General features: G+C 36.7%; 1 protein-coding gene across 2 annotated transcripts in view; it reads right to left on the bottom strand.

Annotated features, from left to right (window-relative positions):
• The window catches only part of SRPK1 (SRSF protein kinase 1), an 82413-nt gene that overhangs the window by 14507 nt on the left and 42544 nt on the right, over window positions 1–25362 (bottom strand). For both annotated transcript variants that reach the window (XM_045866781.3, XM_045866782.3), the window contains exons 3-12: window positions 22550–22668; window positions 20536–20644; window positions 19514–19601; window positions 17505–17592; window positions 10429–10535; window positions 9418–9583; window positions 7682–7707; window positions 7047–7260; window positions 6252–6671; window positions 5753–5853 (exon numbers count right to left, since the gene is read on the bottom strand). In XM_045866781.3, coding sequence (XP_045722737.1) covers window positions 5753–5853; window positions 6252–6671; window positions 7047–7260; window positions 7682–7707; window positions 9418–9583; window positions 10429–10535; window positions 17505–17592; window positions 19514–19601; window positions 20536–20644; window positions 22550–22668 — 1438 coding nt within the window. The remainder of the gene's footprint in view (window positions 1–5752; window positions 5854–6251; window positions 6672–7046; window positions 7261–7681; window positions 7708–9417; window positions 9584–10428; window positions 10536–17504; window positions 17593–19513; window positions 19602–20535; window positions 20645–22549; window positions 22669–25362) is intronic.

Below are 25362 nucleotides of genomic sequence, written 5' to 3' on the forward strand. Positions count from 1 at the left end.
TGGTAGGAACAGCCAAAAGGAACTCCGTGGCAGAGGCCTAGTGGGTTAGCTGTTTGCTGACAAAAACAGAGAGTGAGAGACTTAGGGAAGTGGATTTACAGGAAAACAATGGGCTCAGAAATTTAGTTTGAAGTGAAAATATACTGCAGGGGATTCTGATACTGTAACACATATACAACATTCAGGTGTATGAGTCATTCAAAATGCATTTCTATATACATATGTATTTGGTCTTTATCCGCTCTTCTTGGCTACAACTCCCTAAACCCCTGGAATCTTGGAATTTCTGGAGCAGTAAGAGCAAATGAGGGAGTATATTTGTATATATGGTCTCTTGTCCTTGGTTCCTGAAAATCCTTCAGAGCTGTAAAGGTAAAACTTAGGGTGTCTTATTATTCATAAGCCCCTTTCTACCACAACCGAGTTTATGTTAATGAGCTGACTCTGAAAAGCACCTAAGGATGGGGGCTGGTTGCTATAGGAACTAACCATGAACAGAGGGTGGGACTGAAAATTCCTACTCTCTGATTTCTGGGGAGGGGAGGGGTGAGGGACTAGAGATTGAATAATCACTAATGGTCAGTGAGTTAATCAATCATGCCTATGTAATGAAGCCTCCATAAAAACGCAAAAGGAGGGGGTTTGGGAAGCTTCCACACTGGGGAACCAGAATGCTTCCACATGAAACTGGGGCAGGCCCTTGCAAGCTCCATGAGGACAAGTTCCTTTGAGACCTCACCCTATGTATCTCTTTCTCTGGCTATTGATTTGTACCCTTTAATATCCTTTGTAATAAATCAGCAATGTAGTGATTAAACGGGCTTTTCCGAGCTTTGTTAGCCATTCTAGCAAATCAATCAGACCCAAGGAAAGGGCTGTGGAATCTGATTTATAGCCAGTTGGTCAGAAGTACAGGTGATAATCTGGACATGTGATCGGCATCCTGAATTGGAGGGGGTTGTTGGAACCTCCAATTTATAGCTGGTTGGTCAGAAGCAAAGGTAACTTGGGCTTACAACTGGCATCTGAAGTGGAGGGAGGTCTTGTGGGACTGAGCCCTTTATCTGTGGAATCTTATTTTTCTCCAGGTGATAATGTCAGAATTGAGTTGAATTCTCAGACTAGTGTCCAAGAATTGCTTGGTGTGGGAAAGCCTACACACACACACACACACACACACACACACACGCACCTGGGTCCAGGCATCCTTTTCTGTCATACATTTAGAAAAATGGATATGCTGTTCAAGGGAGTTGTCTTTACTCCTTGTGCCTCACTACTGCCTTAAAAAGATGCTGTAAATGATGAGGTCAAGAATCAGCAAAAGTAAAGAAGGTGGATCAGATACAAACACACACATCCTAAAAGTAAAGAAGGTGGATCAGATACAAACACACACTCACTCCTAAAACTCCACCTTAGTAAGAATTCAGTGTTAATTTTTAAAGCATAAACTGACACAGAATGACAAAGAAGTTAGAGCAATAAAATTTACAAGTTGAAAAACAGATCACTCGTAAACATCTTAGTGGATTCAGGAAAACTGAATACGCCACTGGTAAAAAGCTGGGAAGCGCTGGGATGTAAACCATAGTACTCCTTGCCTCAGGGCTTGGGGTTTGGCAGTGTCGGGTATCACTGCCAAGTGAGGATGGGATTTAACCCAGAAACACTGCTTTAAACATCTTTTAAAGATGGCATGCCTGGGTGGCTCAATCAGTTAAGCATCTGATTTGGTTTCGAGTCAGGTCACAATCTCACAACCCTGAGATCGAGCCCCAGGTCAGTGGGGAGTCTGCTTGTCCCTCTCCCCCCGCTTTATGCTCTCTAGCGTGCTCTCTAAAATAAATAAATAAAATCTTACAACAACAACATCTTTTAAAGAAACAGGGCTCCAGAACACAGGGCATGATGCAATCTAACAGCTTGGGTCTCTGAAGGATGCGCCACATAATTGAGGGGAGAGTACCATTCTGAAAACAGGGAAGTTAAGTGACTATGTAACTGCATGTTGAACCCCATTTTCCTGCAGAAAGAAGGCAACTGACATCACATAGGAAGAAAAAATGTCAAAAATGAGATAGTAAATTATAGCCTCTGAGAGATAATCAGAGAACCAAAAAACTCTTGAAAAGTAAAAATGAGAAATGAGAAAAAATAAAGCTTATAATAACTAGTCAAGAAATAGCCCAGAAAATAAAGCAAAAAGAAAATGACAGAAAATAGGAGACAGGTAAGATAATACCTGCACAGGAGGTCTAACATTTGAATAATGAGATTTCAGAGCTAGAGGACAGAAAGGAAATAAAACAAAAAACCAACCAACCAAACAACAAAGAAAAAGTCAAAACCAAAGAACTAGAGTTTCAAAATTAAAAGTGCACACCAGGGGTGCCTGGCTGGTTCAGATGCAAGAGCTTGACTTTTGATCTTGAGGTTGTGAGTTCAAGCCACATGTTGGGTGTAGAGATTGCTTAAATAAATAAATAAACTTAAAAAAAAAAGTGCACACCAAGTCCTTAATCTAATGGATAAAAACAGACTCAAGTGAGGCATAGCACTGTGAAATAATGATCCTAGAGACTTTCACAGGGGAAAAGGCTGCATACAAGGGATCAAGAATCAGAATGGCACTGGTCTTTAGCAGCAACAAGTCAGGGAACTAGAAGATAATAGAGCCATGACAAACATTCTTAAGGAAAATTGTTTTCAACCTAAAACTTTGCATGCAACCAACTGAGTGTGAAAGTAAGACAGAGACATTAGCAGACATGCAAGGTGCCCCCTCCCAGCCTCACACACTCCTTCTTAGGAAGCTACTACAAGTTGTATATACTCCAAAACAAAAAACAAAACAAAACAAAAACCACAAACAAAGAAAACAATCATTTTACAGTAAACCAAGAAAGAAGATCAGAGACAGAAAGTAGGGGATATAAAGAGAGAGTAAACATAATCTCCAGGATGATGATGAAAGGAAATCTGAACGGCAGTGACGCCGCAGGCCTCCGGGGCGATCCAACAGGCGAACGCAGGTTAGAAGATTCCAGGTTCCAGATAGAGCTCTTCGGGAAGAAATTGAAAGAGTACTCAAGGTAGCTGTATGCATTAAAGTATACGTATTTATACCACTGGGTGAAAGCGTGGGATTGAATTAATTAATAAATAGTACAAAGATGACTAAGCAAATGAAACAGTGTTAGGCAGAAACAGAAAAAGAATCAGTACAATTTATGCTCAAGATAGCACTGGGTCCCAATAATGCAAATACGGAATGATTAAGTAGCCAAAATCATTAAATTGGGAACATGGGGGATGGATGCAGTGATGATACGTAAATCCTGTAGTAAAATGCCTAAAATTGGAAAAAAAAAATTGGGAGCAGTATAGCCAAGTTATTTATTAGCAATATGAAGGTAAATACTGATGTGTGGGGAGTAAAAAAATTGGCAAAGGGAGGGGACAGATTTTTGAATCAACATAAACTATATACATGCATAACTGACAAGAATGTAATACTTTAAAAAATCAAGCAATCTGAAAATCATATACAATTTTATTACTGAATGCCAGATGCTGTTCTGCTGCAGAGATCAGTAAGATGTGACATTTAGTCCTGACCAGGACCCAGCAGGACAAGACACTGATGTCTAGTTCACACTGTGTCCTCGTACCAAGGTCAGAGCATGTGCCTATGTTGGCTGAAGGAGTGAATGAATGAAAACAAGGTAAAGTCATTTTAGCATAGGGCACATTTTTTAAAAAGAGAAGAGAGGCCCCTGGGTGGCTCGGTTGGTTAGGCGTCTGCCTTCGGCTCAGGTCATGATCCCAGTGTCCTGGGATCGAGCCCCACATCAGGCTCTGTGCTCAGCAGGGAGCCTGCTTCTCCCTCTCCCACTGCCTGCCTGTCTGCCTACCTGTGCTCTCTCTCCGTCAAATAAATAAATAAAATCTTAAAAAATAAATAATAAATAAATAAATAAATAAATAAATAAAATAGACATGAGGACAAAAAGAGAGTAATTGTGGTAGTAAAAGTGACATGAAAAATTGTAGCAGAATAAAGAAAAGTGTGCCAACTGGGTAAGAAAATAATGGAGGAAGGTGTTCTAAACACAAAGGCCCAGAAGCTTGAAGCATTTGATGTTTGTACCATGTGATATCTGTGACAGAGCCAATGAGTTTCTCACAATTCATTTACTTAAATATTTATTGAGCACCTCCTAGGTACCAGGTTCTAAGTACTGTAGGTACAGCAGTGAACAAAAAAATTTGTTGTGATGGGACATACATTTAGGGATAGTAAGCAAACGACTATACAGTATCAGACTGTGATAAGTGCTACGGAGAAAAAAAAATTGAGGGGGGAGAGGAAGAAAGAGACAATACATGAATGCATATAATAAAGGTGCATGGGTTTGGAGAGTGGTGGTTTGCTAATTATGTTAGGTGTTCAGGGAAAGATCTCCCTGATGACAGCTGAATAGGAACTTGAAGAAAATGAGTGAGTTGTACACATTATCTTGGGAAGAGAATTCCAGGCAGAAGGAGGACACTATTTGCTTGGTGGTGTGTGGGACATGGTAAAGACTTTGGCATTCATTTTGAGGGAAGTCACTGCGACTCACATTTAAAAGGATCACTCTGATAGCTGTGTTGACAACAGTGTGTAGGGGGCACGGGCAGCTGAAGGGAGAGAGTTGAGTAGGCTACTGCAGTCATCCAGGTGAAGACTGGCTGGCCTAGACGAGACCATGGTACGGTAGAGTAATTCTAATTACTTGAAAAGTTTTTCCCCATTCCTACCAGTCAGTGCTAAGCTCTGACTTCATTTTTTTCCCTAAAAGGTTATCACAATATCCTAGAAGTGAGATCCTTCTAAGGTATAAACCATTAGGTACAGGATGCCATACGGAATAGAGAATTTGAAGTATAAAAATAAATGTAAAACCTATTAAAGTGGAGTTTCGATAACGCATAGTTTTTGCTTCAGCAATCTTCAACATTCCTGTTTACAAAGTATATGACTCCGAGTAGTGTCATTTATGTGCAAATCATTCTACTGTAGATTTTTGAGGTGTCCATTAATAATGCCCTCCCCCAAATTCTTAGCTAGGTAAGCAACAGTATTAACAGGACACTATACATCAAAAATCCATTTTAAAAAAGAACCCAACTCTTGACTTAGGAATTCTATGTTTAGGTCATGTCCTAAGGACACCACACAAAGATTCATGAGCAAAGATGCTCATCACGAAGAGCTATCAAAAATGTATAAAAACTAAGTACATTAGGGAATACTATATAACCAACTGAATTTGATAAAACTTTCTGGTTGACAAAGAAAAGTGTCCAAAATATGTTAAATGAGTTAAAAGTTTACAATTAATAAGTTAGATACCAATTTTGAAAATAACAGGGAAGTATGAACATAAGCATCATTGAGTATGAAAGTGAATTAGGATACAGATAAGACAAGATTGGCCAGGAGTTAACATTACTGAATCTGGGTGATAGGTACCTAGAGTGGGAGTGGGGGCTGTTTTATTATACCACTCTCTCTACTTTTCTAAGTATATTTGAACTTTTCTATAATAGAAGATTAAGGAAAAAGTGAAAAAATATTGAAAGATGTTAACTGGCAATCTAGGTATAGACCGGCAGATGATTTCTTCCTTAGCACAATTAAAGTTCAACTTTTCATTCATTCCTAGTCACTTCATAACACAGCACTAAGCTAAGTTTAACTTACCACCCAACAGGCATTTCCAAGATCAGCAATCTTCACTTGGAGCTTTTCTGCATTTTTTGGCTCAAGGGGATTAACAAGAAAATTTCCAGCAGTGGATTTTCCTATAGACAAAGGATATCATTAATAAGACTGTTTAGTGAACACAGAAATACCCAAAGATTAATAAAACTCTCTGAAGCAATATACCCAGGCCTCCGACTGGCAAACTTCATTAAATTTTGTAAGACAAAAGAGTACAAAAAAAAAAAAAAAAAAGAACACAGCAATACCTTCAGTTTACACAATAAAACCTACTTCTGCCTTTAGGGCAAGTGAAATGCTGTGCACCCACTACATGACCAATACAATTCAAAAAATTAGCTAAAAATTTACACATTGAAGGTAACTTGGGAACCTGCTATGAAGCTTTATTTATAAAAACAATGGTAGATTTAGACTAGAAATTCATGAATATGCTATTCAGGGAAGGACTACTGGGGAAGTAGGTCTGTTTAAGTACCTTTGTTGTCCAATGGTCCATTTTGTTCTTGCTCTTGCTCATCTTCACAGGGTATCTCTGCCCGAATGCTTTCTTGAAGTTGGCTGATGTCCTGTTCACTGAACGACTGGTCTACATTTGGTGAAGCCTGGCACATCATGGTCTCTGACACCTCAGAGGTTATAGGTGTACAAGAGTCTGTTTCTTGAGATGTGCTGCTATCTCCATTTTGGGAGCTCAGGAAACTAGGTTCCTGCTTCAAATTCTGGACATCACAGGCATTAGCATTATGTAGATCCTCTTTAAGCCTCAATGTTTCTTTATTACTGTTTTCAGTATAATTAATGATTTCAATTACTCCATTGCAATTAATTTCTGCTGCACCACCCTCTACACCACGTTCCATAAGTGTTTGATCCTGGTCAATGGTACTTGACTCTTCTAAGGAACAAACAGACAAAAAGGATGTATGTGTATGTGTATGAGTGAAAGAACAAAAAAATTTCTCCACAAGGTTAAAAACGTTTTCTAGAACTTATACAGGGTGACATAAAAACATGATTGAACATCTAAGACCTATTTATGGAAGGATAAAGATCTTCTTATCCTTACTCAAGTGCAAAATGAAGTCTACGTTGCATTTTCATAGAAAAGTCAGAAATTATTTGACTAGTACCTGCCTGACATTTATGAATGTTCTGTACTCTTACTGTATAAGGACACCCCCAGAGATGTGTTGTATGCATGAAACCACTATATTATAGAACAATGATAAATTAATGTTAAAGTAAATTTTTGTGTATGCTCTATTTATACCAAGTTTTTCTTGGGTCATTTTATTAGGTGGGTTCTCTTTCAAGGGTCTTTCAACAGGACTCTCTGATTCTTCTTGCTTGTTTGGTCTTTTTTGCCCAGGGCCCGACTCTTTCTCCATTTCCTCAATTTCCTGCATTCGCTTCTCTAGTAATTCTGCCTGGCGCTTCTGCTTCTTCTTCAATTTCTTCTTCTTATTCTTTGACATTTTGTCAGCCTGGGCGGAGATTACAAACAGATAAAGCCTTCAGGTGGCTAATCCATTACCCCCAGTTGGAGATAACTGTTAACTTTAATATTTCCTAATTAAATTTCATTCTTTTCCTAAGATAGCACTTAAGTTTCTCATTAACTTAAACAATGTGGATACTCTTATGAAACCAAATAGAAACAAACAATAAATTTTGGTCCTCTGAGCCTTCTGTGGGGCTGGTGTATTCTCAGACACACTCAAGTTTAGAGAAGCCTCACCAGTACAAACTTGTTAAAGATGCATGGGCATTTATAGGAGAAAATATAGAAGCGCAGGAATATTTTTTTCTTTGGTTTTCAAACTCTACACAAACTGTGATCCCTAACAGAAGAATCCCTGCCTATTGCCCACAGATCAGAATTAAACATAGAAACCTTATACTTACTGGTTTAGGCTGGGGCGCAGTACTGACTGAAAAGAAAAGAAAACCAAGTAAGAATCCTGGCATTCAGCAGCCATATAAGTTTATGTTATAGAGAAAACTACTGTTTTTAAAAGCAACTTTGGTAGAAGTACCATCTTTTAAAAAAGAATAATGCATATAAAAGTTGGCAAACATAAAATAAATTTAAATAAACGAAATTCTTCTCCAGATGAAATCCATATATGCAAGGAGCCAAGTCCCCAATTTCTGGTTTCCACTATTAATGCTGCAAAAATCTCATTCCCATGTATGCTTAAAATAGAAAATGATAGGCAACAACCCAAGAACCCCCATCTCTTAATTCTTCCCTGTGGCACTGGTCAATTTTAAAAGGAGCATGGCATTAAGAGTTATACAGTAATTTGTATCATAGCATAGCATAGATTAGGCAGGAGGTAGAATCTTCCATAAAAAAAATTTTTTTTAATTGTGGTAAAACCCACACAAGGTGAAATTTCCCTCTGAACCATTCTTTTTTTTTTTTTTTTAAAGATTTTATTTATTTATTTGACAGAGAGAGACACAGCGAGAGAGGGAACACAAGCAGGGGGAGTGGGAGAGGGAGAAGCAGGCTCCCCGCAGAGCAGGGAGCCTGATGTGGGACTCGATCCCAGGACCCTGGGATCACGACCTGAGCCGAAGGCAGTTGCTCAACCGACTGAGCCACCCAGGCGCCCCCCCTCTGAACCATTCTTAAGTGTACAGTTCAACAGTGTTATTTATATTCACATTGTTGTGTAATATTTCTAGAATGTTTTCACTTTGGAAAAATGAAACTCTATGCCCATTAAACAACTTCTCATTTCCCCCGCTTCTTTAGTCTTCCTTTTTAAAGGAAGCCTATGATAATTGACATTTCAACTTGAGGATCAAGAAAGTCCCTCAAAAAAAAAAAAAAAAAAAAAAGTTCCTCAAATATAATAAAACTACTAAATTATAATCTATACCCCAAATGGCAAAAAAATCATAATCATAGCCATCATTTATGTAGCACATAATACTATGTGGCAATCTATTAACTGCTTTAACATGGAACTAATCCCAAGAACTCCTGCATGAGGGAAAAGGAAGTCAAGGCACTTGCTCAAAAACACCCAGCCAATGATGCAGCCAGGATTCAAACCAGCTCTGTCCACTCCAGTGCTTAAACTCAAGTTCTTGATAGCAAAGTTATCTTGCCCCTGCACAGATCACACTGATCTATAAGCAAGCATGTACGTATGATCATGGTAAGAGGTAAACACATCAAAGATGGCCATTGAATCACAAGAGAAAATATTTTAAAACAAGAACATAAATCAGCTTTTATAGTATACAAAATATCTGTACCCAGAAGACACAATTTCTAGACTTCTTTCTACAGGAGAGCAATACTGAAGATTAAAAAAGTCTTGAAGCCTGAGACTATTTCTTACACATAAATACTTACTATATCTTATTGTTAAATGAGTGAGTATGCTTTACTTAACTGCCTGGTAATAGAATAAAAATAGGAACTTCTCAGGTTTTTTTGTTTTTTAAAGATTTATTTATTTGAGAGAGCGAGCAGGGAGCCAGATACAGGGCTTGATCCCAGGACCCTGAGATCGTGACCTGAGCTGAAATCAAGAGTCGGACATTTAACCAACCGAGCCACCCAGGTGCCCTGGAACTTCTCTTAACTTCTAATGAGACCAAAGTCCTCAAAGAAAACATACCTGCAGATCCAGAAGGTGGAGGAGCTCCAGATCGCTGCCATTCTGTTGCTTCTGCAGCCAGTCTTCGGATATACTGCTCATTCACTGACAACAAGATGTTTTCTGGTTTAATGTCAGTGTGGATGATACGGCACTTAGTGTGTAAATAATCCAGACCCTGTAACACCTGGATGGGAATAGAGCAGTAGATTTGCAAACACAGAATACAAGTCTTTCTGGAGAAGGAGAAAATCACAATATAACATTTTACAAAATAAAAATATAAAAACAATATGGTAGTTTTCAACAGAGAATAAAGCACTTTTGATAAGGCACAAAGAAACTTCCCCAGAAAGATTACTTGTAAACTATGAGCAAAGGCAAGAGTTTACCTATAATAAAAAGTTAAAAAGCTAACTGTATTTGGAGATATTTAATGAAGAACATAAAGGCCGATAATAAAAGTCAATATGCTCTTTAAATGTGGAAATATAGGTGATGAAAGAGATTTAGTGTCTCTTAATTCAAATTTCCTTGTTGATAAAGAACTGAGGTCTCTTGATTCCCAGTTTAGAGCTCTTTCCACTAAAACACATTATCCAAACAAATTATTTGCTCTTTGAAGTATATTTTCCTGAGAGTAAACTTTACTGTATATTGAAAGCTATTTAGAATATTAGAAAATACCCTTGCATAATGTTCTATAAAGAGACAGTAATAATTTGACATAGCAATTCTCTATTAATAATCAATATTTGTAACGAGAACTTCCAGATAAGGGCTCCAAATTTCCAACACCAGTCACTGAACACATCTTCCCCTCTAATGATTATTACAGGAGATGAATCTGGGAAAAATGGTTATTGCTAAAACACTTAAAGACAGAATGAACACTAGGGGCTGAATAAAACACCTAATTTTAGCAATTAAAAAAATCTCTAGTTAAAAAAAAAAATTCTATTTGATACAGGAAACTCCTGACATTTTAAGAATATAAAACAATCACCACAGAGAAAATATTAGGATACATACTTGCTGGATAATTTTTTTGACACAAGGCAGTGGAAGCCCTTGATAATTGGACTTGATGATCCACTTCAGCAGATGATGCCCCAAAACTTCAAACACCATGCAGATATCTAGGAGTTTGTTAAGGAAGGAAAAAGGAGGCACAAGAGAAGAGGCAAGATAAAATGTGTTCTACCCCAATGAAATTTACTGTATTATTCTTTCACTATAAAAAGTTATACAGTATGACTAAAAAAATAACTAGCTGTCAATATTCTGAATTCCAAAGGTTAAAGAATGCTTAAGTTACTGAAAACATCCAAGAAATGGAAAATTCGGAGGTGCTGGTTTACTGATAAAACTATGCACATTAAACAGTAGTAAAAGAAAAGTGAAACCTGCACATTCAATTAGTGAAAGCACTAGCCTTAAGTTGTTGATTACTTTTCCCTGATGCAAAACTAATGATCAGGGTAACAACTCCTACTCTCATGGTCTCAAAGCAAGAAAAAAATAACTTCTGCTTTAACTACAGGACATAATGTACCAAAACTTAACCTAAAAAAATGTGAAGGCCAACATTTTTTAAAAATAGGAAAATGAGGGCGCCTGGGTGGCTCAGTTGGTTAAGCGACTGCCTTCGGCTCAGGTCATGATCCTGGAGTCCCTGGATCGAGTCCCGCATCGGGCTCCCTCCTCGGCAGGGAGCCTGCTTCTGCCTCTGACCCTCCCCCCTCTCATGTGCTCTCTGTCTCTCATTCTCTCTGTCTCAAATAAATAAATAAAATCTTAAAAAAAAAAAAAAAAAAGGAAAATGACTTGCTTTATGCTCTGTAGTTTACAAAACTAATCTTGATTCTAGTGCCACCGTGTGTTCTCTTTCTGTATCAACATCCCAATCACCATAAGCAGGAATAACTCTATGAGCCTACGAGTGTGCAGGGCAGCTGGGATTTTAGTAGTATGCTGCTACCTTGCACCTCCAGAAATTACTACATAGGGGGAAAGTTGAGATATACATAATGTAATAATGACCTAGTGCCCAGACTTTTCCTTTTTTTTTTTTTTTTTTTTTTTTTAAGATTTTACTTATTTGACAGAGAGAAACACAGTGAGAGAGGGAACAAAAGCAGGGGCAGTGGGAGAGGGAGAAGCAGGCTTCCCGCGGAGCAGGGAGCCCGATGCGGGGCTCAATCCCAGGACCCTGGGATCATGACCTGAGCCAAAGGAAGACACTTAACGACTGAGCCACCCAGGTGCCTCCAGGCTTTTCCTTTAAATAAGATTCGCCACTAAAGGAAAACCTGGACTCCTTGAAGAAATGGCCAAATTCCAGATGAACCTAGAAACCGTGCTGTGTGAACAGTAATGGAACACATCAAGAGGAACAGTTTGGAGAGGATGCTACTGGCCAAGTTGAAAACATTTTTAAAAATGAAGTTATGAATTAACTTATAAAAAATAAAAACTGAATGAGTCCAAACAGATACTTTAAAAAGTATGTGTGTGGATAGGAAAATCTTTTTAATTTTTTAAAGATTTTAATCTTAATTTAAGTCATCTCTACACCCAACATGGGGCTCAGAATCATGACCCTGAGACTGAGCCATCCAGGTGCCCCTGGAAATATCCTTTTTAAAGAAAAAGTCAAGTAATAGATATACAAAGAAAGACAGAAACAGAAAATCACCATTTTATACTTACTATAGTAATAATGGATTCAAGTAAGAATCAATGAACACCATAACTACTGTGTTAGATTGTTGGGAATAAAATCACAATGTCACAGTATCACCCCAGACTGCTTATTAATTATGAAAGGAAAAAGGTACTTCTAAACAGGGAAATCTGGAAGACTGTGCCTTAATCTAGTGATCCAACTTATTACCCACTAATGATAAAGCACATACTAATGTCAGGTACCCTCTGATGTAATACACTGAGAAGAACAGAACATCATCCATGTAGTATACTTGACAAAAATCATTAACCTGGATTTAATTTTCAGGAAACCACTAGACAAATCCAAATTAAGAGACAAAATATCTGCTCTGGATTCTTTAAAAAAAAAAAAAGTCAATGCCATTAAAGGAAGGCCATGTTCTAAATTAAAGAAGATTAAAGGGACATACTACCTCAGGGAAACACAATCAAAATTTTAATAAGATAGCGTTTCAAATTCACTAGACTAAAATAAAAAGACTAACATGACCAAACGTAGGGGAGGATATGGAGCAATTAGAACTCTCATATTTGCTAATAAGTGTAAAATGGTACAACCACTTTGGAAAACTGGCTGGCAATTTCTCAAAGTTAAACGTACCTAGGAACTTCTGCTTCTGTCAAGATGGAGTTAACAGGGCATGCATTTACTCTCGTGCTTAAAATGACAACAACAAAAGCAGACAAAATACATAAAACAACAGATTTATTGACCCTGACATCAGGCAATAAAGGCAGTGGTCCTTGAGAAAAGAGAAACAAATCAGCTAAATCCTATGATTGCCCCCATGTTACTGCCTTGAGACTTTCCAGATTCCTTGAGTTTAAGAGGAGTTAAGAGTCTTGGGAGACCAAGGCAGCTACAGAAAAACAGAATTTTGGAGATCTGCAAAGGGATCCCCTCAAGAATTTAGCAGAGTACTAACCAACGTAAGTATACAAGGAAACACAAGGAGGCAGGGGGAAAATATCATCTGAGGGGATTAGAGGGAATAGTGGCCAGTGTTCCCAAAGGGCTCCAACAATGTCTGTTCTCATCAAAAAGGCTAGACAAATTCAAAGTCATAGTCGTGGACCAGAAATAAACCCATCATATAGTCAATTCATTTATGACAAAGGAACCATAAATATACACTGGGGAAAGAACAAGTCTCTTCAATAAATGGTGCTGGGAAAGCTAGTCAGCCACATGCAAAAGAATGAAACTTGACCACTATCTTACACCACATAGAAAAATCAACTCAAAATGGAGACTTGAATGTTAAGACCTGAAACCATAAAACTCCTAGACAAAAACATAGGCAATAGGCAATAGGCAGTAAGCTCCTTGGCACTGGTCTTGGCAATGATGTTTTGGATCTGACACCAAAAGAAAGCAAAAGCAACAAAAGCGGAAATGAACAAATAGGACTAAATCAAACTAAAACTGTTCTGCACACCAAAAGAAACCATTAACAAAATGAAAAGGCAATGTACTGAATAGGAGAAAGTATCTGCAAACTATGTATCTGATAAGGGGTTAATATATAAGGAATTTGCACAACTCAATAGAAAAAATTTCATTAAAAAATGAGCAGAGGATGTAAATAGACATTTTTCCAAAGACATACAGATGGCCAACAGGGACATGAAAAGGTGTTCAACATCACTAATCATCAGGGAAATAGAAATCAAAACCACAACAATCACCTCATACCTGTTAGAATGGTTACTATCAAAAAAGACAAGAGATAACAAGTGTTGGTGAGGCTGTGGAGAAAAGGGAACCCTTGTGTGCTGTTGGTGGGAACATAAGTTGGTGCAGAAAACTATGGAAAATAGTATCAAACATTCCTCAAAAGATTAAAAATAGAACTACCATATAATCTAGTAATTCCACTTCTGAGTATTTATCTGAAAGAAATGAAATAGTTATCCCAAATTTATTAAGTTACCAGCATCCCCATGCTCATTACAGTATCATTTACAACAGCCAAGACACAGTCCACCGATGGAAGAATGGTTAAAGATGTGTGTGTGCATAAGCTTCTAGTTTAAGATGAGTAAGTCTTGGGGATATAATGTACAGAATGGTGACTATAGTTAACAATACCAACTGTATATTTGATAATTGCTCAGAAAGTAGATCTTAAAAGTTCGCATCACAAGAAGAAAACCTGTAACTATGAGTGGTGATGGATGTTAACTTACTGTGGTAACCATTTGCAATGTACACATTTTTCAGATCATTTATATGTGTACACCCAAAACTAATGCAACGTTCTACGTCAATTTTATCTCAATTAAAAAAACATAAAGAGTAGAAGAATTCATAGTCATGGGGTGTCTGGGTAGATTATTCAGGAAGGTCTTGCGTTGGTACAGGCAATAATTAGTCCTCAACTGAACACTGCCCTGGATCTATCTAATAAATCATAAATGTAAAATCTGAAAAGGATCAAACTGTTTCCATGTGATATACCTGCATCCCAGAACAAAACTCAAGACTTATGGGAATACAAAATATCCAGCAGCCAAATGAAAAATCACAATGTATCTATCAAAGATTACAGGCAGGAAAGATGCAGGAAAACATAGTTGAAAATTACAATAATCAATCATTCAAAACTAAACCAGAAGTGACATAGATGTCAGAATTAGCAGACAAGGAAATTAAGCAGTTACAGCTATAGTCCATATATTAAAAAGTAGAGACACAGAAAATATATACATCTATATACCTATAAAACACCCAAGTAAGAATGAAAAATTGAAAGAAGTATGCGACATTTGGAGACTGAAACACTATCAGATTAGATACTGGATGACTAAAAACTGGTCCCAATTTTTTTTAGGTACGGTAATTGTATTGAGGTTGTATTTTATTTTATTTTTTTAAAAGATTTTATTTATTTGACAGATAGATACATAGCGAGAGAGGGAACACAAGCAGGGGGAGTGGGAGAGGGAGAAGCAGGTTTCCTGCCGAGCAGGGAGCCTGATGCGGGGCTCGATCCCAGGACCCTGGGACCATGACCTGAGCTGAAGGCAGCCGCGTAATGACTGAGCCACCCAGGCACCCTGAGGTTATATTTTAAAGTCCTTGTCTTTTGGAGATACAATCTGAAAGAATTATGGGCAAAATAATATATCTAAGGTTGCCCACAAAATTAGCAGGAGGTAGACAAAACAAGATTAAACAAGATCCTAAAATGTGTAATGGGTCTGTGGAGATTCACTAAACTATTCTACTTTTGTATACATGAAATATACCAAAACAGGATTTTTAAAAATGCAGATTGCTTAAAAAAAAAAAACAACACACCCAGAAAACAGAATTTTTAAGTTATTCTATTATGTTCCTAGTTTCAATCTTTGATTTGTTGAGAGAAGCATTACAATTTGACAATGGTATTTTAATCTGTAAGCAGTGATATAAAAATGACCAAACATTTAGCAGCTTAACAAACAAAAAGAATTGGATAAAAGGATACATGAAAAAATTTTCTTGGGGAGATGGTGTAAAGAAAAAACACAAAGGGCTGAACACTAATAAGGGTCACATTAGAGCACATTATGAGTAAGAGGAGCTAGGAAAAGAGGTAAAATACATACTAGAAATAAGAAGTATCCTAAAGACATAGTAGGTCACATAGATGGCCGAAAAGAATACTCACTGGCTAATGTCAATAGTATATATAGAACAGCTGTCCTTCTTTAATCACTCCTCGCCCCTTACCACCTATAGAAGTAGAATGAACCAACTATAGTGAAGTATACTGAAGTCTACATAACTTTCTAGTTCAGGGCCCCTTATATTTCAGTATGAGAAGGACAGTATGGAGATGCTCAGATACAAAGAAAAATACAGATACATGGCTCCATGCAGACATACTTATGTTGTGAGAAGAGAATAGCATAACCCATTAACCCTTAACTCAGTGCTCTGACTTTTATCCTTTTCAATCTCTAGTAGCAGCAAATAATGCAGCAGCCAAGACAGTTGGGAGACAAGTAGGAGGAAGAGCAGAGAGAAATGGGCTTAGGGCAAAGAGGAACTCAGTGGATAAAACTACAGAGAAACCAGCTGGTAATATTTGGAAAATACCTTGGAACTTGAAATTCAAACCCACTAAGATTTCAATAGTTAAAAAAAAACAACAACACCCTTCTTCATTAGAGTCAAATAAAGGTACTCAAGCATTACTGAGGAGATTATTTAGAATATTTCTAGTTTTATTTGTAACTTTCCCAAATTAGCAGAGAGAGTTGGCCTGACAAACATTACAAGATCAAACAACAGGGAAACAGAATCTAATGGCATCCTATGTATGTTTTTATGTCTTGGTTATTAGCCTTATTATATACACACAGGGTAAGCCACCTACAAAGTGACCACAATAGTCACAAGACGCTTTTAAAATGGATGATTCTTGAAGCAGTTTTCTTCCGACATCAGGGATATGTGATTTGTACTTCTCCAAGGAAATAACTCGCAACTAAATTCAGAATGACAGATAAAAACTTTTCACATCATCACCTGTTCTCTCTCCCCCATTCAAATCTCTTACCATAGTCCACATGATGCCAGAACCATACATAGCCCACCTCCTTAGAAAGAGATAACTGGCAATTAACAGTGTGTGTTAAGAGAAGCTAAATATGCAGAAGTAGAGTGAGAGATGAAATGTCTTTCCTTTTACATTTTTAAATAGTTTATAAACAGGTAGTTTTAGACTCTCCAATCCAAGTGAGATTTTACTTCATCTTTTATTCTGAAAAGTCTGATAAGCCTTCATGAGCAAGGCTGTTGCAACAACCTCTTAATCAGTTCACCACATGTCACTTTGGTATTAACTTATGAAAAAAATCAGGTAAGGTTCCTTTCAACTCTAGAAATTCTAAAAATCCAGATAAAAACATTAAACAAGTCAGTTTTTTCATCTTAACAGAACACAATCACACCTGTTTAGATTCTAAGCATAATCTATATGCACAGCCTCTTCAATGTTGAAGGATGGTAGGTAACACATTGTGTTAAATTTTTCTTTATCCAGTGTTTATCATGAAAAATTACTTCCATTAAAATTTCTGTGCTAATTGATAAAAATCACAGAACCTTTACTAATACAAGGCTAATTAAAAAAAAAAAGATTTTCTTTTGACTTTGGTTTAATTTGCCTGGAAAGGGGAAAAAGCCTAAAGCAATCCCCTGACAAGTCACAACATATAAAGATAAACACTATACACATCTTAGTGTTCAGAAGTTTACAATAACCCAAAGTAGTTTCATTATACTTTGCCTTGAGAAAAGAGCCAAATGCTATTTATATAAATCTGGTTTCCTCTCTTGGAGATAAGGTTATTTCGTGATTTTCAAACACTTCTTAAAAGGATACGTGTTCCATTAACTCCTGATATTTTAAAGTCATCTAGTAGTTGAACGACCATTTCTCTATTTGGATCATTAGGGTCTGAATTACGAACCTACAGTGGGAAAGAGACAGTATTTAGCAACAGGGAAAGTGTAGAAATAAGCCAAATAGTGGGGGAGGGAAAACCTACAGCATATGTAACAAAGGATTAATTACTCCCAAGAAAGAGCTCACACACATCTATGAGAAAAACATACTAAAATTTTAATAGCTCAAATAGGCAAAGAAATAAACAGTGCACAAAAGGAAATACAACTGACAAAGACTATTGCTCTAATTCAACCATTTTTCTACTAAAAGTGTGACTCTCAAATTAATTGCTGGTTACCAGACCATGAGGAATTAAGGAGCTTTTATAGGATGCAAAACAACCACTGAACCAACATTCATCGCACTGTTTACTCAGCTAAACTTTTTTTCCCTCCATAAAAAACCTTCTCAACAAAGGAAGCAAGCAGTATTGATTTAACTTTTGGCATAGGCTCCTATCTTGTCCGACTGGCACTCTGAAAATTATTATTTTTTTTTTTTTTAAGATTTTATTTATTTATTTGAGACAGAGAGAATGAGAGGGAGGAGGGTCAGAGGGAGAAGCAGACTCCCTGCCGAGCAGGGAGCCCGATGCGGGACTCGATCCCAGGACTCCAGGATCATGACCTGAGCCGAAGGCAGTCGCTTAACCAACTGAGCCACCCAGGCGCCCCTGAAAATTACTTTCTTAAGAGCTCTCCTGGTCTAACATCCTCACTTTACAAATGAAAACTCAAGGGCTCAGAAGAAATGGAGTGATGAGCTGGAGGATACACTGGACTAGGGCTGGTCTTAAAGCCCAGGTTTTCTTACTCTAAGTTTAAGCTCCTCCTACCATAACTTCCTAATTTTTAACAAAACAAAAAGTTTTTCTAAAATTTAAGTTTTAAGATATAAAAAAGGAATTAAACAGTGTTTATTTTGTTATATATTTTTATAATATTTTAAAGCATAAAAAAGATGTTATATGCTTATTCACACTTTACTTTTTTTCATTAGTTTCAGAAGTAGAGTTTAGTGATTCATCAGTTGCATATAACACCCAGTGCTCATTACATCAAGGAGGCTCATTAAGCCCTCCTTAATGCCCACCACCCAGTTACCCCATCTCCCCACCCACCTCCCCTCCAGCAGCCCTCAGTTTGTTTCCTCTTATGGTTTGCCACCCTCTGTTTTTATCTTATTTGATTTTTCCTTCCCTTCCCCTATGCTCATCTGTTTTGTTTCTTAAAATCATATGGTATTTGTCTTTCTCTGATTTATTCTGCTTAGCATAATACCCTTTAGTTCCATCCATGTCACTGCAAATGGCAAGATTTCACTCTTTTTGATGGCTGTGTAATATTCCATTATAGCCATCTATCTATCTCGCATTTTCTTTATCCATTCAACTGTTAATGGATATCTGGATATTTTGGCTATTGTCAGACAACTTTACTTTTAACCATAGTAGGAAAGTAAAACATTTTTTGTGCTATCTGGTACATAAAACATGCTCGATAAATATTTTCACTTATTTGAAAGGTTTTTTTAGTGTTTATGATGGGAATCCACCACTTCCCCTACCACAAGCACAGAATTTATAAATATTGTCATCTTCTAGGGCGCCTAGGTGGCTCAGTTAAGCATCTGCCTTCGGCTCAGGTCATGATCCCAGGGTCCTGGGATCAAGTCCCACATCGGGCTCCTTGCTCGGCAGGAAGCCTGCTTCTCCCCCTACCTGCCCCTCTCCCTGCTTTGTGCTCTCTCTCTGACAAATACATGCATACATACACAAAACCTTTTTTTAAAAAAAAATACTGTCATCTTCCTCTATCTCTTTAAGGATACTGGAACTTTACAATAAAAATTAGTCATGCTAAAGAGTCTACATTTGGTATGTCTTAATTCAGTAAAACTTATGATGTTTTTCCGTTCACACACATGATCTAATTAATACTCACTGATTTCAGCAACCGGATTTCATCTAGTGCTGTTTCAGTATAATGTTCAGCACTTTTAACTACTTTCATTGCCACAAACTTCTTTCCCCTAAGAAACAAACACAGGCAGTTAAGACTAATGCCCTATCCTCACTTTAGGAAGGTAAAATTTAGTGATAACTGGGAGGCAGTGACAAAAGTACAAATATTTATTCCATGTTTCCCTGTTCTTAAACATAGGCTATTTCTATGCAATCATGTGTACCTGTTAACCGTACTAACTGGCCAGATTTCATTTATAGGAGGAAGAAAATCTGTTCTAGGGTAATCTCAGTCAGCACACATTTTCTCCGAGTTAAAGTCTACCTTCTGAATGCCTCTCTGAATCCAAGTAAAACCATGAAATGGTAATAAATACAGGGGGAAAACCTTATCAAACCAGAAGTGTCCTGTATATCTGCATGTCAAAAGCTAAAAGGTTAAAAGTTTAGAAGAGGCCAGAAGAAATACTTGGGATGAAACCAAACTGATAAAAAACAAAGTGCATAGATCTCAATTACTGTCTCATCAAAGACAGTACACTTGTAGGTAAACATCCCATGTTAATTACCTGTGATTTTTATGTAGGAAAAATTTTAGACTGTATGGTTGAGCAAATCTCTTACCAGAACAAACTACAAGAAAATAATTTCACACAGGTTGGTATAAGACATCATCTAAAACTTTACTCCAATTAAAAAAACTCAAAAACACCCTATGAATTTACATACCATACTTCCATTGAATATTTGTAATGTTTTGAATTTCCGAGTTCCAAGTGCCTTATGGATACTAATTTAATCAATCTTTTGTCTCTGAGGCGCTTCTTCCCCAAAGGAAAGACAAATTTGCTTAAGAACATAAAGATTAAGATTATCAACAACAAAATTCTGATCAAGAAATTGGTCTAGAGCTAGACTGAAGGCTAGATCATCTCTGGAAAATCAGATGAAAACCCTTAGGCACTGCCTAACTAATTCTTTTGCAGGACCACTACAACTTACTGAATATCCCATGATAACCACACTGTTGAAAAGTGTCCCCAGCCCAACTTTCGGATCACATGATATCTCCCATTGAATAGATCTCCGATTTTCACAAGATGATAACCTCCTGGAAGAAACAACAGGAAGGAAACAGTCACTTAAGTAGTAAGAAAAGATATCTCACATTCCATTTTTCAACATCTATACACCATTTATCAAATAAAAATGGTTTCTTCTACAAAATCAATTGAACAGAAAAAAATTTTAAGTAAGCCACACAGTTATTACTGAACTCATGTCATGAAAAAAATCTTAGGGGCCCCTGGGTGGCTCAGTTGGTTAAGCACCCAATTCTTGATTTCAGCTCAGTCATGATCTCGGGGTTGTGAGATAGAGCCCTGCGTTGGGCTCTGCGCTCAGCAGCAAGTCCGCTGGAGATTCTCTCTCCCTCTGCCCCTGCCTCACCCCCTGCGTGCGTGTGTGCTCGTGTTCTCTCTAAATAAATCTTCATTTTTAAAAATAAGTAAATCTTAAAAAAAAAATCTTAGAGAATGATTTAGAGCAAGCAAGTGATGTTTTGTTGAACAACCAAGTTACTTAAAAAATTAAGTTTTTTTTTTTTAAGATTTTATTTATTTGTGTGTGTGTGTGAGAGAGAAAGAGAGAGAAAGAGAGAGAGAGAGAGAGAGTGCGTGCACAAGCAGCAGGAGCGGCAGGCAGAGGGAGAAGCAGGCTCCCGATGAGCAAGGAGCCTGATACAGGACTCGATTCCAGGGTCTTGGGATCATGACCTGAGCCGAAGGCAGATGCTTAATTGACTGAGCCACCCAGGCATCCCAAAATAAGTCATTCTCAAACAAAAATAAGGTTATGTATCACAATTATTCTTGCCCCTCAATAATTTAATAGATTTATCTAAACATACAAATGTTTATAAATAAAATCTGTTTATAGTTGCAGTCTCAGGATGTATTTTTATGAGGGAGATAAATGAATTCCATTTATTTAACTTAAAAAAAAAAGGAAAATAGTTTGTTTTCTAAAACACAACACAACAAAACAAAAACAAGGAAAGCCTGAAAAGGCTGCCAACAGTGGCAGGAATCAAGGTATTTTTACATCTTTGCTTGCTGAGAATAATACAAACCAGGTTCTTCCAGATCGTAAGATACATTCTGGTATCACTTGCTATTAATATTAAGTATCTATAATTCCTGTTTAACTTATCTTAGCAATCATCACTATGAGAAAAAAGTAATGAAAGGTTTTCTGAAGAGTCTATATACCAAATATCACTGGTTACTTCTGGATGATACAGTGTTACAGATGGCTTTTATTTTCTTTTTGTTTAATGTATTTCTGAAATTTTCTACGGTAAATATGCACTATCATTTTTAAGTAGAAAAAGGGTAAAAACAGATTAATATAAAACCAAGGTTTACTAAATTAAATTGAAGTGAGAGGGAATACTATTTCTTTTTTTTAATTTTTTAATTTTTTTATTCTTATGTTAATCCCCATACATTACATCATTAGTTTTAGATGAAGTGTTCCATGACTCATTGTTTGTGCATAACACCCAGTGCTCCATGCAGAATGTGCCCTCCTCAATACCCACCACCAGGCTAACCCATCCTCCCACGCCCCTCCCCTCTAGAACCCTCAGTTTGTTTTTCAGAGTCCATCGTCTCTCATGGTTCGTCTACCCCTCCGATTTCCCCTGCTTCATTCTTCCCCTCCCGCTACCTTCTTCTTTTTTTTTTCTTAACATATATTGCATTATTTGTTTCAGAGGTACAGATCTGAGATTCAACAGTCTTGCACAATTCACAGCGCTTACCAGAGCACCTACCCTCCCCAGGGAATACTATTTCTTATACTTCAAGTAAAGGATGCAAAAAGCAGAAAACATCAAAACAGCTTACACTCACAGACCAAATATTCAAGTGAATAAGTGTTGTATTGAGATAATATATATATATTATACATATATACATGAATCATGTCTTACTTGGTATCTCCAAAGCCTTACCTTTACAATAATCATTGGGATCTTCCTGCTCATCATCATCAGACCCCAGAATCTCCTCTTCCTGCTCTGGTAGATCACTTTCAGAGTGGGGAGCAGAGCCTCGGTGCTGAGTTTCAGATCTAAGAAATAATACAAACATGTTCATTCCATATGGGCAGAATAAAATAGGACATTAAGAAAATGTCATTATCAAAATGTCTCCCCACTTAACAGATAAAGTAGCCTAAGAAAATATTAGCTATCACTTTATCTTATGTTAGGAAAGTATTTTTTTAAAAAAAGATTTGAGAGAGAGAGGGAGAGAGCGAGTACGCATGAGTGAGAGGGGCAGAGGGAGAGGGAGAGAGAATCTCAAGCAGACTCTGTATTGAGCCTGACGCAGGGCTGGATCTCACAACCCTGAGATCATCACCTAAGCCGAAACCAAGAGTTGGACGCTTAACCAACCATCCAGATGCCCCAGGAAAAGAATACTAAAAAATAAGTAAGTAACTAACTAAATAAATAAAAATCAGTACATGATTAAATAAAATCTGGGAAATACATAAAAGTACAAAGGGAAAAAAATTACTTGAAACTCAATATCCAAACAAAATTGCTGATAAACTATTATATTTTCTTTCAGTATTTTCCTATATTTTTATGAAAATATGTATCTGTAATCACATACTATATAAACAAATTGTTATCCTGCTTTTCCTATTATAAAGTTTTCTCCTCATTCCTATGCAATCTCTTAAATCTTACATATTTTCCTTAGATGTATCACCACTTACTTTGGCACATTCTGCTCAGATGGACATTTAACTTGTTTCTAATTTTTTACCACTAAAAATAAAGCTGATGAGTATTTTTGGATAATCTTTATTCTGCATTCAGAATTATTTCCCTGAAGTTAAACCACCAGGTAAGGATAGAAACATTCTCCTTATTTATAAAAACAACATGTTAAATATAGAAAATTTGGAAAATAATTATTTTGTTTTAAAACACTTCTATTCTGCACAAATTAATATTTTAAACTATTTCCTTCTAGCCTGTGGCCATGAACAGTTTTTAGAATTATTATGTAAGTATGACTTTTCTAAAGAGCTGTGTTACATTTCCTGCCATATATGGGCTTTTGGTACTTCAGTACTAACAGGTTTGGGAAACTTAGCTTATTTGATAGGTAAAAATGGGTTTCTCATTTTATAATGAATAAAAAATTTTTACTAAATCCTTTCCCTACATGCCATCAATTAGTTGTATCAAAATTTTTGTGCACTATGAAGGTCAGAGGCAGAAAGACTTGGATTTGTATTCAGGTTTGACACCTATTAGTTGCCTGCTTTATAAATTATAGTTTTAAGCAAAATAAGCAGGGTATACAACATTCCTTTTAGTAGTTGCAGGAAAAGGAATTTTAATTTCTATTTTTTCAATATTTTACCTTTTCATCATTGTTTCATCAGATTTTCAAAAATACAATTTAACTTAAAAAAAATTTTAATAGCAAAACCAGTTATATGGGCTATTGAGACATAAGAAATACCTTGGCAAGCATAACTAATGATTCAGATTTAGATTTTTGGTGACCTTTCCAACCTGCCTCAATTCTTGGTACTTTTTTGTCTTCCAGGAATACAAAAGTAGCTATCAACCACATGATTCAAAATGTGTTCATTTTTAGTGAAAACCGGTCTTTGGAAAACTTATTTAGTAAAGAACTAACTGGCCCACTTTCCTAGGTAGAAATAATGAGTCTGAATGAATATTCCTAAATTTAAGATTAAGATGAATTTCTAAAACAGATTCTCTGATTTCAAACTTGTGCCTTTTACAATTAAAATTACAAAAAATAAAATAAAATTACAATTTTATGAGAACTATGAGAACTACAATTGTGAAACTTTTGAAAAGCAGTGAAATATAAGTAGGAAAACCAGACATAAAAATGCTGAAATATTAGAATCCTACAAATATCATGGGATTCATAATGTTAAAAAATTATTTTTAAAAGATTTGGACATTCTTGGAAGCAAATATTTGTGAAGAGTATTTTAGTATAAGTAGAATTCCCAGTTAAAGGATTCCAGATTCAAGAGTTACGAATTGCAAGTCACAATGTGAAATACAAGTCTCTACCCTGACATATGTTGGGACAGAAGAAACTCTCCTTCTCTAAAAACAATAGAGAAAGATTACTTAAGGCTGGGGGGGGGGGGGTAAATCCTATTTTTTAACTTTTAAATGTCATTTTAAAATTATACTAAATTTACATTTAAGTTTTAATTTCAAATATATAATGTCTTAATATGAAGTCATCTCTCTGTGGTGGATGTCCCGTCCCTTCAGTCCCCCAGTCTTCCTCTCTTGATTTACTCCTTCATTTCATAGTGCACATTTATCAGTAACTTCTGGAGAATGAGCGTATGGGAGGTTAAGTTTAAGATCTCTCTTATTATTTTATCCTCACCCTTGATTGCTGGTCTGGGTATAAAATAAATGCTCTGTTGCCTTCTAGCTTTCAGTGGTGCTGTTGACAAGTCCAACCAATGCCTTCTGATTTCTTGAGTCTCCAAACAGGACTTGTTTTCCTCCCTCGGTGTTTTTTGTTTGTTTTTTAAGGAGTTTCTCTTTAATCCCCATGTTCTGAAATTTCCTGAATGGCTTTTAAAAAATCCAGCTTGCGAAGTACTTTCTGTGTAATTACTTGCAAGACAGAGATTCATTTAGTTCTGAGAAAATTTCCTGTATTTCAATGTAAATTTAATCCTCTTCGTTTTGTCTATTCTCTCTGGAGCATGTTTTTTCAGACGCTGGACCCTCTG

The sequence above is a fragment of the Mirounga angustirostris genome, unplaced genomic scaffold, assembly GCF_029215605.1.
Source record: "Mirounga angustirostris isolate CCGP_5_RB_7025 unplaced genomic scaffold, mMirAng1.0.hap1 SCAF_8, whole genome shotgun sequence".
Lineage (NCBI taxonomy): Eukaryota > Metazoa > Chordata > Mammalia > Carnivora > Phocidae > Mirounga > Mirounga angustirostris.